At 37.7% G+C, this 17,539-nt stretch overlaps 1 protein-coding gene across 2 annotated transcripts in view; it reads left to right on the top strand.

Moving 5' to 3' along the window:
• Pde7b (phosphodiesterase 7B) overlaps positions 1-17,539 on the top strand; it is a 309,490-nt gene that overhangs the window by 81,595 nt on the left and 210,356 nt on the right. Inside the window, exon 2 of one of the 2 annotated variants that reach the window (XM_074073883.1) lies at positions 5,852-5,912. In XM_074073883.1, the coding sequence (XP_073929984.1) occupies positions 5,852-5,912 (61 nt within the window). Of the gene's footprint in view, positions 1-5,830; positions 5,913-17,539 lie in introns of those variants that run through there. The other variant, XM_074073890.1, reaches the window with a different exon arrangement.

Genomic DNA, 17,539 nt, shown 5'->3' with positions numbered 1-17,539 from the left:
GAACTAGCCTGAATCTCTTGATTCTGTACCCACACTAATGGTATAAGTGTCTGCATAGACTCCGCACTCAATGTTTTTTGACTATTCATTTTCACCCAGTTATTTAATAGACATGAATGGGATTCCAAACTTCCAGGACTTGTTAAACTTTGGGGTGCTGTTTCAGCAGAAGCTACTTTTACACTTTATAGACCTATGCCATTTTTTCCACAGGCCTGTCTTCTGGGGCTTTCATGGGTGTTACACATGGTGTGGGTCCATCTCTGGTGGCACTTATTAACATGTAAACATAAATGTCAGGAAAAAGATCTCTTCTCATGCTAACCCAGATAACATCTGCATGTCCCACAGAACTGCAGTGAGGAATTCATCATTCATTTATTTAATAAACCCATTATGCATTATCCTAGACATTTAGGGAATCAGGGTTGAGCAAATTAAGCAGATACAATCCCAATGAACACATCACCATATAGACATTTGCCTATGTCCTCAAAATCTCACTTGAGAATTCATGTAAGATGTGGCAAAATTGCAGGATCTTAGATCTCTTCTTAGACATGGGTAAGAGTGAATGTGAACCAACCCATGCTGAAGCCTTGCCTCCTCCAACTCAGCTTAATTACTCTTGGGACAGATGGAGGTGTTTTACTTTCCACCCCAGTCCAGCAACTTCCCAATAGCCTCACTCATGATTAGTGGTTTTTCAGCTCAGGAAACTGCTTTGGAGAGTCTAGCCATATGTAAGGATTCTTTTTGCTTTGTTTGAATGAGCTCTTAGGCACAGTCAGGGAGGCATTGGGCTTTCCTCCATTTTAACCGTAGCATATACTATTCAGTCACAGTTTTGCAGATGTCAAGAGGCAATTGCATCAAAAGCCTCCTAATCCCAGGATCACTGCCATGTCCTTAAAGTCAACAATCCAGTGATAGGCATCACTGGTTCTCCCCTTTCCCAATGGTGGTCCCCTAGCCAATGAGAGCCCAGCCTTGGCAAGCCCGTAGGGCAGAGCAGTTATTTTTTTTTTATTGTTGTTGCTGAGGGTACATTGCAACATTTACAAAAGTTCTTACAATATATCAAATGTAGCATACTTGAATTCACCTCCCTCCATCATTCTCCTTTATCATCCCCTACTCCCATTCTTGGAGTAGTTTCAACAGGTCTCATTCTTCCATTTACATACATGTGCACACAGTATTTGCACGGTACTCACCCTCCTAACCCTTTCCTCACACACACACCCACACTGGTATCATCCCGCTACTGGCAGTCATTTGTGGAGGTCTAGCCTATAAATTGATCCTCCAATAGTTTTATAAGTACCTAATTCCCTTTACTAAATTCCTTTCTACTTAAAAAAAAAAAAAACCCACAAACGTGTGAAGGACAAAAAAAAAATCAAAGACTCATAGCCTATTAATTATTCTCTAATAACATTTAACCATTTAACATTACATACTTACAAAAAACTGTTATTGTCTTAGCTGAAACTGGACCAAACCTCCAAGCAATGGGAAGCTCTACCTGAGGTTTTATTTGTTTACTGATATTTCCTCTCTTCCAAAGATATCAAGACACTCTCTAAAATGATTAGTTGCTGGAGGCCTGCTGGGAGAACTATATGCTCAAGTGACAGCAAGTACCCAGAAAAGTAAAAAAGAAGTTAGAAAGCTTATTTGAAACAAGAAAAAAACATTAACTGCTTTAAGAAACTTGGAAGTGCTGTCAGTTAAACAATGAGAACAAAATGCCAGCTTGTCACTATTTTCGATAACTTCTTTTGAGTTTATTACCAATATTTGAATATTAGAACATCAAATATGATTTTTCTTTAAGGAAAAGAGGTTTGTTGAAGACTTAAGTATGGTTTTTTTTTTTTTTAGCAATGTGGAGGTCATTGGTGACATTTATTTATTTATTTTTTATTATTTTATTATTCATATGTGCATACAAGGCTTGGTTCATTTCTCCCCCCTGCCCCCACCCCCTCCCTTACCACCCACTCCACCCCCTCCCTCTCCCCCCCCTCAATACCCAGCAGAAACTATTTTGCCCTTATTTCTAATTTTGTTGTAGAGAGAGTATAAGCAATAATAGGAAGGAACAAGGGTTTTTGCTGGTTGAGATAAGGATAGCTACTTAAGTGTGATTTTTAAAAATTACTTCTAAAGGTTGGAGACACAGGTCAAGTGGTGGAGTGCTTGCCTCTCATGCACAAAGCACTGGGTTTAATCTCAGCACTGCAGAAAAAAAAATTACCCCTAATGTCACAACTAAATTTATGATGAAGGTATTAAAAATACACTCTATTAAAAGAAATATACTCTATTAAAAGAAATACACTCTATTGCACATTTTACTAGAACACAAGATTTAGTTAATGGAAATTGTATAGTTAAAATGCTGATAGCTTTAAATCAAAGATGCAGTATTTTGTCTTTATTGTTACTTTTAGTTAACAAAATTAAAATAGTATATATTTATGGTAAATAACATGATGCTTTGAAATATACATACATTGTGGAATGGCTAAATCAAGCTAATTAGCATACACATTACCTCACACACTAACCATTTTTTTGTGGTGAGAACACTGTACATATATTCTCAGCAGTTTTCAAGTGTTCAGCAAATCATGATGACTACTGTCACCATAGATCTCTTGAACTCATTCTAACTGAAATTCTGCCTAATGGAAATTTGGTGTGCTTTGACCAACAATACTAAAACACCCCTGATCTCCAGCCACTAGTATCCACCCTTCTACTCTCTGTTTCTGTGACTTCAACATTTTCAGATCCCACATGTAAGTGAGATCACACGGTATTTGGCTGTTTTTATGCTTGGATGATTTCACTTGACATAATGCCTCCATGGTCATCCATATTGTGGCAAATGGCAGAATGCCCTTTCTTTTTCTGGCTGAATGATACTCTATTTTGGATGTATGTTGCGCTTTCTTCACGCTTTCAACTGTTGATGGATATTTAGGCAGATTCCTCATCTTGGCTATTCTAAATAGTAGCTGCAGTATTTTATAACATGCATCCTTTTCCTGAATAAAAGTCAAATTCTAAATTTAATACAGAAATGTTTTAGCAAATAAGAATTGGCAACCAACTTATGAAATATTCTTTTAAAGTAAGAAATGTTCATTCGTTTTTAATCCTCAGTAATAACATGGGAATTAGACAGAATTTTAATGGATGAGTTAAATTTACTAATCCTCATTTTTTGTTACAATCTTACCTAGGATCACTTAAACTAGTACCTTCCTGTTCATAACAAATTAAAAACTAGATTTTCAGTGACACTATCGCTTAGAATTAATGCTGTCCTGTTTTGCAGATAAGAAAACAGGTGGGGCATAACTAAATGCCCTGGTGATGGAGATGTAGCTCAGTGGCAGAGTGCTTGCTTTATATGTAGAAGACCTCCCCCATGGAACAACTTGCAGTTTTCTGGCATTGGGACCCTGTGGCTTAGTCTAATTAATCTCCTAAACTGGATCATCACCCTGGCCCCACAGAAAGCAGGAGTCTGGCAGCAAAGTCCTAGTAAACACCGGCATCAGTGAGAAAAAAATCACTGGAAAGAATCTGGTTTCTTGCAAGTCCTGAGAACAATCAGATTCCCTCTGGGCATTGCTTCAAAGTCTGTTCCCATGGTCAGGTAACTTTACAAAGCAGCCAATGCAAGAGCTGCTTAAAGGTTCCTCCGCCATTTCCCAGACTTCCAGGGAGATAAAGATGGGGAATGTCACTGCCTCATCCTCCCTGGAAGGACACAGCACCTACCCTTGCTGCTTGGTAATGAACTTGCCTGTCATGGACAGGCAGGCCATGATTGCTAAGGAATGCATGCTTCACAGGAGTTTTAGGAAATCTTCATAGCTGTGTGCCTGGCTGGGGGAGAGAGCCACACCTCACGGGCCACACATGGACCCCACGTGTTTGAGAGGCACATATAAAGCTGCCTTTGGCGTAGCCAGGAACTTATGTGACTTCAACCTACCATCTCTTATGAAGGCCCTGCAATAAAAGGACAACTTTTCCATGGTTAGCGCATGTGTGGACTTTATCACCTACAAAAGACAGAAGATCCCGCCAAAGTCATTTCCTTGCAGAACCAAGACAACAGATTGAAGGAGCTTCCTAGCACTTTGTTCTGCTAAGAATTCAAAAACATTTTAGAAACTCTGACCTTTCCTTTTTAAATAATTATTAACTCTTTCAGGTCATAAAAATACCACTTTAAAACGCAGGTGATGCAGAAAATAGATCTTAGCTATTTGAAAGGGCTTAACCTCTGCCAAAATACAAACGAACAGGCACAACAGCAGGATCAGACTGCACGGGTCGTTAATCTGCACATTTGCTCCCTGACCTACCTTGGTGGCACATATCAACAGCCCCATGTTACTTACAAGGAAATGAAGCATGAAGCAATTAACTGGCACAGTAAAGGCCGCACTCAGTCCATGCGATCTTTACTGGGGAAAAGGTTCATGATACAAACTATCCATCCGGAAGTCAACAAACGCTCTTGCATTCAGAACTCAATGTCTCTTGAAACCTTCTACTGTGTCCAACATCCCTTGTCTGCAGTCCTGACTCACCAAAGTACCTCTCTTCCCTGTCACATCCCTGGGCCAACTGTCCATCCTCTTGAGCACAATTCAGGTCATCCTAAAAGATAAGTTGATTTGAAGGGAATGGCTGAGTTTTTCCTCTTGAGATCTGCCCCTCTTGGTACTGGAGAATTTTGTAATTAGGTGTGGTGATGAGGAATTCTCATATTCATGAGTTTTGTTCTTTAGCATTACTTTGTCTTGTAATATATTAAGTACAGATACAATAACAATAGCTGGGAATGGAACTAACTCAGCTGTGAACTGTGAAAGAGGAAAACAAGTGGGGGTAGTACATCCTCATTCTCCCTAAAAGCAAACCAAATAAGTGGTGAGAGCAAGTTATTGGGGAAAATGGTCCAGTCTGCTACCAAATGGCCTCTATAAGCCCAAGGACAGAGGTGCAGAGGTGTGTCGTACAGACAGCCATCTTATATTCAAGTATTGCACTGGGGGCCCATCTTTTCTCACTATGAAATATTTCAAGCACAGAAATAAGTTAGAGAATAACTGAAGATAAAAATATTTGTAGAAAAAGTTGAGAACCCTGGTATACCCTTCATCATCTCATTTTTCTATAACTCTTTCCCATCTGTATTTTATGTCTCATTCACTACTCATTGCTGTTATGCTTTGTATATAAATTAATATATATAAACAATAGGCACTATTTTTTGATATTTTCAACTTCATAAAAAATGGAGACTTTTTTGCTTAACATTAAACTTTTATATGACATAAATATTACAAAAGAATTATGAGTGCCACTGTCTTTATTTCTTTGCTTTTTTCCCAAGTTCAGAGAGTTAAGTATTGACCACCTAGTTTTATGTTTGATGGTGTCTGTATCTAACTGTAGATGAGTAGTTTAGGATAATATAGATTCTGATAAGGACCAACTTTGAAAGTGATTAGCCTCAGATTATTGGGCCTAAAAGATTGCATGTCTTCTACTGAAATAGAGACTGTTAGAAACTAAGCCCATCTCAAATCATGACTTCTCCTGGAGCAGGCGGAATCAGCTATAAGCAGGGTCAGGAGCGTGCAGAAACAGTCTATCCCAACTCTCAGATTTTACTGCAGGAAACTATTAATGGCAGAAATCCCAAACCTCAAGAGTAAAATAACACCATGGTGACATCAGCTTGCATGGATGTATTGCCTTGGGAATCCTGGTTGGAAATCCTGACATAACTATGGCTATCTTTCTATTTCAGAGGTGTGGCGAAATCTTGTTTGAGAACCCTGATCAGAATGCCAAATGTGTTTGCATGCTAGGTAAGAAGGCTTCTCATTTTAAATATATTAAGCATGTTGATGTCATGTGGAATCACTATTGTTCTGTTGCCTTACTGACTACCTCTTGTTCCGTTTATAAGAGGCTCATAGGCTCACTTATGAGTTTATAAAGACCTATAACACATTCATGGAACACTAGATGATGAAAAAGGTTTTAGTTTTAATAACTCAGTAAATTTGGCTTCATGCTTCAGAGACTTTCAAAAATTTTCTTGGATGATTAGCAAAAGCATAGAATTGAGTGTTTTGTATTGAGAGGACTGACCAAAAGGCCAGAAGAATCACATTGCAATTCCTAAGCCACCAAGGAGAAGACAGATAAGTACACCATTAAGTATTTACAATATAGCACAAAATGCCCTCACTTACTTGGTCTGGGAGAAATATACATTTGAACTAATCTAAAATCAGCACAATAATTACCCACAATGCATTTGTAACAAAATGATAATATAACGAATAGTCATTTGTACTTATACTTCATCAATGCCTTTTATAAACACTTAATTCTTTCTTCTGTTAAGAAATGAAGTTGATATTATTTGCCTCATTTTGTAGGGTAGAAATAAGTATAGAGGCTGTAAGTGATGCACCTAACCTCAAAGTGAGAAATGGTCAAAGTTATGATAAGAAAGTTTCTAACCTGTAAAATTTTAGCTCTAATATTTAGATTTTTATTAAATCCACTAAAGTATGTCCAACGAGCTTTATATTGATTTTAGCAGTGGAAATGAAACAGTAGGAACAGCAATTTAAAAATCCCTAGCTTTTATTTTCAAAAAATTATCTATTCCAACCTTAAACTATATTCATACATGAAGAATGAGATGATTCTTCATTAAGCTTCTTTTGCTTACTCTAACCACCTCATATCTTGACAATCTAGACAATCAGTAAGATGACCCAAAAACAGACAGCAAGATAACAGAGGCAGGGGAAGTTTCCAGTTATAAATAATTCAAGATAATCATGTAACAGATAATTTAAGGGTGCTCATGTCTTTAAAAAATATGGATATAATGGCTCACACCTACAATGCCAGGTATTAGGGTGGCAGAAACTGGAAGGGGCACATTTCAAAACTAGCCTGGGCAAAAAGTTAGCAAGACCTCATCTCGAAAAATAAACTGGGTGTGGTGGTACACTTCTCTAATACTGGTAATGCAGGAGGCATAAGAAGGAAGAATATAATCTAAGGCTGGACTCAGGCAAAAAGCAAGATCCTATCTGAAAAATAACTTAAGTTTAAAAAAAAAAGGATGGGGGTGCAGCTCAAGTAGTAGAACCTAGCAAGTGTGAGGCCCTGAGTTCAACCCCAATGTAGCCAAAAAAAAAGAAAAAAGAAAAACAGGCACTACATTTTTCTAGCCTTCTGGTCTTTCTTATTTTCTTATACTATTTTTAAACTCTCTGTTGTAGTTCTCATATATTATTATTTTAATTTGTTATTTTAATTAAGATGGTGACTATAGAATAAGACATTCATTGGACACTGAAAGCACATGAACAATGAATATAACATAGTATTGACAGACCCATTTCAGATAACCAACATTCATTTCCCTAAACCATGAAATGCCTCGAAAGAAAAGTGCTAAGATTTCAGGATACTAGTTAGAGAGAGATAAGATTTCACATCTGTTCATCAGTTAGCTCCCTTAATTTTCACAAGAGCAAGGTGAGGTAGGTGCTATTGATACCCTCATTGCACACAAAAGCAAATTGAGGAAAACAATCTGATACTACAGGTACCTTAATACCACTAAAACATGATTTGATTATAGCTTCTACCTGATCTAATAACTTGAATCAATTTTTAACTTAATGATTTTAAGGACATGAGCACACCATCAATTTAGACTGAATTTTCCTATGTCCTGACTCTCACGTAAGTTGCTTAATTAGCAACCAGCTAGAAGGACCGCAGCACTGTCTACAGTTGCCTGTAGACTGGACTTCATTTAAAGTAAGATGACCTTTCCTTCTCTTCTGATTATATGGCATGGTTTATATTGCTGCAAGAAGGCATTCTTGATCATTAAATATATCCCTAATGAATCTGACAGATGGCACAATATGGCAAAATTTGGAATATATTGATATAAATCAGTTGTGTTTTACTACAACTGTCATAACAGTTGCAATTGATTGAGCCCTGGATATGACAGATGAAATCCATCCTAAGCATCCTACATAATCAGGTCACTTATTCTAAGCAAGTTAAGAGATGTCTGCTCTTTCAAAATATAGATATCCTTCGCAAGATGGGTGTATTGATTAAGCTGTCAATGATCATTAACCTTGTAGATTTCATTAGTTTGATGAAGTACTATTTTCTTAGTGAGACAGAGCTAAACAATACAATAGAAACATTAATTTGAGGATATATAGGAAGAGCATACATTTTACCTTTAAATACTGTCTATTTACAACCTATAATATAGTATCAGTGACCTTGAGTTCTTCACATAATGAAATCCAGCTGTGTCCTTAAGGAGCTGACATCCAAGAAGGTTTACACTTTTTCCTACTGTCTTTTTAAAATTATTTTATTTTTTGCTTTTATATTTATTAATATGTGTATACACTGTTTGGGCCACCTCTCCACCCTGACCCCACCCTCTTCCTTTTCTCTCCCACCCCCCACCCCACTCCCCCTTGCTTCTAAGCAGAACCTGTTCTGCTCTCTTGTTCTCCAATTTTGTTGAAGAGAAAACATAAGAGATAATAAGAAAGACATGGCATTTTGGCTAGTTGGAGATAGAGATAGCTATACAGAGGGATGCCCAGCATTGCTTCCATGCACGTGTGTATTACAACCCACATTGGTTCATCTCTACCAGACCTCTTCACTACTTCCTGGTCACCTTCCCACAGTGGCCTCTGCCAATTTAAGATTACTATATTTGCTCACCTACAGTGAGAACATCAGCCACATTCAAGTTTTAGGTTTCCTTCCCTGTCCCTATTCCTCCCAAATGCGTTCTGCCCTTAGTGTTTGACTCATGTCCAATAATATTACTGCATTTGTTTTAGGTCTATAAACCGCATATGAGGTAGAACATGCGATTTTTGGCCTTCTGAGCCTAACTAACTTAGCTTAAGATGCTGTTCTCCAGTTCTGTCCATTTACTTGCGAATGACAAATTTTCATTCTTCTTTGTGGCTGAATAAAATTCCAGTGTGTATAGATACCACATTTCTTAATCCATTTGTCGGTAGTGGAGCATCTTGGCTGTTTCCATAGCTTGGCTATTGTGAATAGTGCTGCAATAAACATGGGTGTGCAGGTACCTTTGGAATAACCTGAGTCGTACCCCTTTGGGTATATCCCTAGGAGTGGTATTGCTGGATCATATGGCAGATCTATGTTTAGTTTTTTAAGAAGCCTCCATATTGTTTTCCAAAGAGGTTTTACTAGCTTACATTCCCACCAGCAGTAGATGAGAATTCCTTTTTCCCCACAGCCTCTCCAACATTTGTTGGTGCTGGTGTTCTTGATGCTAGCCAATCTAACAGGGGTGAGGTGGAATCTTAGTGTGGTTTTGATTTGCATTTCCTTTATGTCCAGGAATGTTGGGCATTTTTTCATGTGTTTTTGGCCCTTTGGATTTTCTTCCTTTGCAAAAGTTCTGTTTAGTTCAGTTGCCCACTTCTTTATTGGGGAAGTTTAGTTTTTTGAGCTTCCTGGATATTCTGGCAATCAGTTGTTTGTCTGATGTATCCTACTTGTCTTTTTACGAGGACTGTGACAATTTTTTTAAAATCCTTTGAAATTATAGACAAAAGAATACTAAAATAAAATTCTGTAAGTCTACATGGGTTAACCTGCCATTAGTGTACACCCTGACAAGAGCTGCTGCTTCACATAATAAGGTACAAGAAGATAAGATGTAAAGTTGAATGATTCATTCACTTAAAAAGAGAAATTCAAGTTATAAATATGTAAGTCACTAAAACTGAGACTACATGTTGTATTTCTTCAAGAAAGAACATCTGTCTTAAGATCACAAAGAAGCATCTCTCCTGCATCGTCTGAGGTATTAGTAGCTTGTTTCCTTTAAGAAGAACTTGTGATGGTGCTCTTATGACTTCCTGGAACACTTCTTGAGAAAACTTTATATCTGATAAGGAATCTGATGTTTTAAGGGATTATTACGTTTTTCAAATGTGACTTTTGACTAAGATCAAGTGAAGTGAGGACAATTATGAATGTAGCCTGTATTTTTGCAGGTAATTTTTACAATGCTTTTACGCATGAATCAAAATTTCTTTTTTTTTCATTCATATGTGCATGCAATGTTTGGGTCATATCTTCCCCCTTCACCCCACACTCTCCGTTACCCCCCCTCACTACCCAGCAGAAATTATTTTGCCCTTATCTCTAATTTTGTTGAAGAGAGAGTATAAGCAATAATAGGAAGGACCAAGTGTTTTTGTAGTTGAGATAAGGATGACTCGCATTGATTTCCTGTACATGTGTGTTACCTTCTAAGTTAATTCTTCTCGAACTAACCTTTTCTCTAGTTCCTGGTCCCCTTCTCCTATTTGCCTCAGTTAAGTATCTGCTTTAGTTTCTCTGCATTGAGGGCAACAAATGCTATCTAGTTTTTGAGTGACTTACCTATCCTCATACCTTCCTTGTGTGTTCTCACTTTATCATGTGATCAAAGTCCAATCCCCTTGTTGTGTGTGCCCTTGATCTAATGTCTGCATATGAGGGAGAACATACAATTTTTGGTCTTTTGGGCCGGGCTAACCTCACTCAGAATGATGTTCTCCAGTTCCATCCATTTACCTGTGAATGATAACATTTCATTCTTCTTCATGGCTGCATGAAATTCCATTGTGTATAAATACCACATTTTCTTAATCCATTCATCAGTAGTGGGGCATCTTGGCTGTTTCTATAACTTGGCTATTGTGAATAGTGCTGCAATAAACATGGGTGTGCAGGTGCCTCTGGAGTAACCTGTGTCACAGTCTTTTGGGTATATCCCCAAGAGTGGTATTGCTGGATCAAATGGTATATCAATGTTTAGCTTTTTAAGTAGCCTCCAAATTTTTTTCCAGATTGGTTGTACTAGTTTACATTCCCACCAGCAGTGTAAAAGGGTTCCTTTTTCCCCCGCATCCTTGCCAACACCTGTTGTTAGTGGTGTTGCTAATAATGGCTATTCTAACAGGGGTGAGGTGGAATCTTAGTGTGGTTTTAATTTGCATTTCCTTTATTGCTAGGGATGGTGAGCATTTTTTCATGTGTTTTTTGGCCATTTGAATTTCTTCTTTTGAGAAAGTTCTGTTTGGTTCACTTGCCCATTTCTTTATTGGTTCATTAATTTTGGGAGAATTTAGTTTTTTAAGTTCCCTATATATTCTGGTTATCAGTCCTTTGTCTGCTATGTAGCTGACAAATATTTTCTCCCACTCTGTGGGTGTTCTCTTCAGTTTAGAGACCATTTCTTTTGTTGAGCAGAAGCTTTTTAGTTTTATGAGGTCCCATTTATCTATGCTATCTCTTAGTTGCTGAGCTTCTGGGGTTCCATTGAGAAAGTTCTTGCCTATACCTATTAATTCCAAAGTATTTCCTACTCTTTCCTGTACCAACGTTAGAGTTTGTGGTCTGATATTAAGATCCTTGATCCATTTTGAGTTAATCTTGGTATAGGGTGGTAAACATGGATCTAGTTTCAGTTTTTTGCAGACTGCTAACCAGTTTTCCCAGCAGTTTTTGTTGAAGAGACTGCCTTTTATCCATCGTATATTTCTAGCGCCTTTGTCAAAGATAAGTTCGTTATAGTTGACTTCATATCCAGGTCCTCTATTCTGTTCCACTGGTCTTCATGTCTGTTTTTGTGCCAGTACCATGCTTTTTTTTTAATCACTATTGCTTTGTAATATAGTTTGAAGTCGGGTATTGTGATACCTCCTGCATTGTTCTTTTGACTGAGTATTGCCTTGGCTATTCGTGGCCTCTTGTGTTTCCATATAAATTTAACGGTAGATTTTTCAATTTCTTTGATGAATGTCATTGGGATTTTGATGGGAATTGCATTAAACATGTAGATTACTTTTGGGAGTATAGACATTTTTACTGTTGATTCTACCAATCCATGAGCATGGGAGATCTCTCCATTTTCTATAGTCTTCCTCAATCTCTTTCTTCAGAAGTTTATAGTTTTCCTTATAGAGGTTGTTAACATCCTTTGTTAGGCTATTGTAAATGGAATTGTTTTCATATTTTCTTTCTCAGTTTGTTCATTATTAGTGTATAGAAATGCTAATGATTTTTTTATGTTGATTTTATATCCTGCTACCTTGCTATAGCTATTGATGGTGTCTAGGAGCTTTTGAGTAGAGTTTTATGGGTCTTTAAGGTAGAGGATCATGTCATCTGCAAATAGGGATATTTTGACAGTTTCTTTACCTATTTGTATTCCTTTCATTCCTTCTTCTTGCCTAATTGCTCTGGCTAGGAAATCCAGTACTATGTTGAATAGGAGTGGAGATAGTGGGCATCCTTGTCTCCTTCCTGATTTTAGAGGGAATGTTTTCAGTTTTTCACCGTTAAGTATAATGCTGGCTGTAGGTTTGTCATATATAGCTTTTATAATGTTGAGGTACTTTCCTTCTATTCCTAGTTTTCTTAGAGCCTTTATCATGAAATGATGTTGGATCTTATCAAAGGCTTTTTCTGCATCTATTGAGATGATCAAGTGGTTTTTGTCTTTGCTTCTGTTAATGTGGTTTATTACGTTTATTGATTTTCGTATGTTGAACCACCCCTGCATTCCTGGGATGAAGCCTACTTGGTCACGGTGAATAATTTCTTTGATGTGTTGTTGAATTAGGTTTGCCATTATTTTATTGAGAATTTTTGCATCAATATTCATTAAGGAGATTGACCTATAGTTCTCCTTTTTGGAAGTGTCTTTGCCTGGTTTTGGGATAAGTGTCATACTGGCTTCATGAAATGTGTTAGGCAGTTTTCCTTCCCTTTCTATTTCGTGGAACAGTTTAAGGAGGGTTTGTATCAGTTCTTCTTTAAAGGTCTGATAGAATTCAGCAGAGAATCCATCAGGTCTTGGACTTTTCTTTTTGGGGAGACTCTTGATTGCTGCTTCAAATTCATTTTGTGTTATAGATCTATTCAGGTGATTAATGTCCTCTTGGTTTAGTTTTGGATGATCATAAGTATCTAGGAATCTGTCCATTTCTTTAAGATTTTAGAATTTATTTGAATATAGGTTCTCAAAGTAGTCTCTGATGATTTCCTGGACCTCTATGGTGTTTGTCATTATCTCCCCTTTTGCTTTCCTTATTTTACTAATTTGGGGTTTTTTTTCTCCTCATTTTAGTCAGGTTTGCCAGGGGTCTTGCTTATTTTTTCAAAGAACCATCTTTTTGTTTTATTAATTCTTTGTATATTTTTTTTGTTTCTATTTCATTGATTTCAGCTCTTATTTTTATTATTTCTCACCTATTTGTTTTGGGATTTGCTTGTTCTTGTTTTTCTAGGAGTTTGAGGTATATCATTAGGTCATTGATTGAGATCTTTCAGTCTTTTTAATATATGCACTCATGGCTATAAATTTCCTCTCAGGACTGCCTTTGCTGTGTCCAATAGGTTCCAGTAGGTTGTGTTTTCATTTTCATTGACTTCCAGGAACTTTTTAACTTCCTTTTTTATTTCATCAATGACCCATTATTCATTAAGCAATTAGTTATTCAGTTTCCAGCTGTTTGCATGTTTTTTGTCTTTATTTTTGTTGTTGAGTTCTAGTTTTAATACATTGTGATCAGATAGAATGGTATTATTTTTATTTTCTTATATTTGCTGAGGCTTGCTTTGTGCTCTAGCATATGATCTATTTTGGAGAAGGTTCTGTGGGCTGCTGAGAAGAATGTATATTGTTTAGAAGTTGGATGAAATGTTCTGTAGACGTCGACTAGGTCCATTTGATCTATGGTGTATTTTAGATCTAGGATTTCTTTATTAATTTTTTGTTTGGATGACCTATCTATTGATGATAATGGGATGTTAAAGTCTCCCACGACCACTGTGTTGGAGTTAATATATGCTTTTAGGTCCTTCAGGGTATGTTTGATGAAATTGGGTGTGTTGACATTGGGTACATATAGGTTGATAATTGTTATTTTCTTTTGGTCTATTTCCTCTTTTATTAGTATGGAATGTCCTCCTTTATTTTGTTTGATCAATGTAGGTTTGAAGGCTACTTTGTCAGAGACAAGTATTGCTACTCCTGCCTGTTTTGGGGAGCTATTGATTGGTAAATCTTCCAGCCTTTCATCCTAAGCCTATGCTTATTTCTGTCAGTGAGATGGGTCTCCTGTAAGCAACAAATTGTTGGATCTTCCTTTTTAATTCATTTCATCAAATGGTGGTTTTGATGGGGGAATTAAGTCCATTAAAATTAAGTGTTAGTACTGATAGTTATGTGGTGATTCCTGTCATTTAGTTGTCTTAGTTGTTTGAAGGTTTGATTGTGTGTACCTAAGTTGAGGTTACTCTCTACTGTCTTGCTTTTTCTTTTCCTATAGTTTGGTGCTGGCTGCCCTTTCATGGTTATGTTGGGTTTCACTTTCTGTGTACAGAATCCCTTGAAGAATCTTTTGTAGTGGTGGCTTTGTGGTCACATATTGTTTTACTTTCTGCTTATCATGGAAGACTTTTATTGCTCCATCTCTTTTGAATGATAGTTTTTCTGGGTAGAGTATCCTGGGGTTAAAATTATTTTCATTCAGTTCCTGGAAGACCTCACCCCAAGCTCTTCTTGCTTTTAATGTTTCTGTTGAGAAGTCTGCTGTGATTTTGATGGGTTTACCTTTGTATGTTATTTGTTTTTTCTCTCTTACAGCCTTCAATATTCTTTCTTGAGTCTCTATACTTGTTGTTTTAATGATAATATGCTGTGGAGTAGTTCTATTTTGGTCAGGTCTGCTTGGTGTTCTGGAGGCCTCTTGCACCTGTATTATAATAGATTTCTCTAGATTTGGGAAATTTTCTGTAATTATTTTGTTGCATATATTATGCATTCCCTTTGCTTGCACCTCTTCTCCTTCTTCGATGCCCATGATTCTCAGGTTTGGTCTTTTGATGGAGTCAGTGAGTTCTTGCATTTTCTTTTCACAGGTCTTGAGTTGTTTAACTAATAGTTCTTCGGTTTTTCCTTTAATTACCATTTCATCTTCAAGTTCTGAGATTCTGTCTTCTGTTTGTTCTATTCTGCTGGATTGGCCTTCCATTTTGCTTTGCATTTCTGTTTCGTTCTTTTTTCTGAGGTTTTCCATATCCTGAATCACTTCCTCTTTAATATTGTCTATTTTCATCCTGAGTTCACTTATCTCTTTATTAATCGTGTTCTTTGTTTCACTTTGGTGTTTTTACAGTGCTTCTATGGTTTCATTTACTTGTTCTTGTGCTTTCTCAAATTCTCTATTTTTGTTGTCTGGGAATTTCTTGAGTGTCTCCTGTACATTTTGGTTGACCCTATCCAGTATCATCTCTATAAAATTCTCATTGATTACTTGCAGGATTTCTTCTTTCAGATTGTTCTTCAGGGCTTCATTGGGTTCTTTGGCATAGTTTATGTTCATTTTGTTGGCGTCTGGATCTGAGTTTCTGTTTTCTTCATTTCCCTCTGGTTCCTGTACTAATTTATTACTGGAGGGAAGCTGGTTTCCCTCTTTTTTCTGTCTTCCCATCATTGTCCTTGCTATTGTTACTGTCCCTGTACTGTGCACAATTAATATTTTGTAGCTTGTAATAATAACAATGGTGATATTTAGAATGGAAGGGTGAGAGGAGAGGGAAAGCCAAGAAGGTAAAGAAAAAGGGAAAAACAAACAAACAAACAAGTAAAAAAAAAAAAACCAAATAAGCAACAAAAAAAATAGTGTCAAACTAATAAACAAGGAGAGAGAGTGTTCTAATCAACAGTAAGCTAAACAGGCATTAAAGGGACAGAGAGAGGATAAAAAAAAAATCCCCAAGTTTAAATGCAATAAAGTTTCAATCTTAATAATTTTGGTGTTAGTCCCTCAGCCTTCAATCCTGCAGATGATGTCTCAGAAGTAATTCTGTCATTGTCTCATCAAAGGTAAAAAAAAAAAACCAAAAATACAAAATAAGCAAAAACAAAAAACAAAAAAACCAAAACACAATAAAATATCCCAAAATCAAATGCAATACAGTTTCAGTAAGTCTTTCAGCATGCAGTTGTAGTTCAGTCGTTATCTCATCAAAGGAAGAGAAAAAGAAAAAACAAAACAAAAGAGTTTGGAGACAGCTTTGTGACTGTCTATCTGAGGCTGCGGCTCACCTGCCTGCTGCTGTCAGCCTGCTGTTGCTGCAGGCTTTATTGATTGCAGATCTCAGGAGTGAGCTTAACACTCACCTGGCTCCTCAGGCTTTGTTTACTTGAAGTTCTCCTGGTTGCAACCGTCACTGTTACAAGATTTCCCCTTTGCAAGCACACTGTGAGGGGGTGACGCTATACCCGCCTTCTCAGGCCGGCTTGTTTATTTACAGTTCACATGGGAAGTGTTCCTTCCCCACTTTCCTGTGGACCTTTCCTCACACCACCACTTTTACAAGCTTTCCCACTCTAAGGTTGCTGGGCGGGTGCTGCCACTCCTGCCTTCTCCAGCCAGCTTGTTTATTTACAGTTCTGTGAGGGATTGCCCCACACACACTTTTCAGCACTCAGGGCACCCCGCCCTCTTTGCTATGTGTCTTTTGTTGTTGTTGTTTATTCAGTTTTTTTTTTCTCTTTTTTCCCTGGGTGGGGGTCGGTCTGTCCAGGGGACTATGCTGATCTGGCCCAGGGTTGTTTGTGGGAGGACCGCGTGCCACTTAGCTGACCTGGTGGTCTGCTTCTCTCAAGCCGGTAGAAGCTGGCGTCTGGTGGTGTGGGAGTCCTCCTGGTTTCTCCGTTTACTGTGGAGTGGGAATGCTATGCATGGGCTGGGGGTGTGGAGGAGTTGGGGTTTTGCCTCTTCATGGTGGTTTTTCCTGCCAGGTGTATCTCCAGCATCTCTCCAAGATTTTACTTTAGGAAGCATGCTTTCTGCTTCTTCCCTCTAGTGCCATCTTGGAATCTCCTCATGAATCAAAATTTCCAAGCAAAGACATGAAATCTCTACAGCCTGCACTTCTAAAACTTCACCTCTGATCTTTATGTCACCCTAATTTTAAGATCCCTGATGGAGGCCAACCTGAGGCATCCATATCTTTAAGCTGTCAAGGTCTTAACTCACTCCCTCTTGCTTCCCCATCTCTGCCCACCAAATGACTCAGGTTTGGGGCAATTGCCTGAATCCCGGCTGTTTTCTGGTTTCAGCACAGTTGAGATGGAATAGGTACAAGAGAAACTAGACAGGGATATGTTTGCAGGTCTATTCTCTCCCTCTACTGAGGAGTGCTCAGCTCTTTCTGAAAAATGCAGTTTTAATGCTTTGAGTTGTCTACCTGCTGACTTCCATGAATAAGCCATCCTCTCTGAAAATTATGCTTCTGGATTATTACCTTAAGTGACACAAGTATAAAATTCACCTGGAATTACTCTGAGGTGCTAGATCCAATG

This window comes from Castor canadensis, chromosome 1 (assembly GCF_047511655.1).
Source record: "Castor canadensis chromosome 1, mCasCan1.hap1v2, whole genome shotgun sequence".
In the NCBI taxonomy this organism is placed as follows: domain Eukaryota; kingdom Metazoa; phylum Chordata; class Mammalia; order Rodentia; family Castoridae; genus Castor; species Castor canadensis.
The sequence above is the reverse complement of the archived record's forward strand: the minus strand, read 5'-3'. Positions and strand labels throughout refer to the sequence as shown.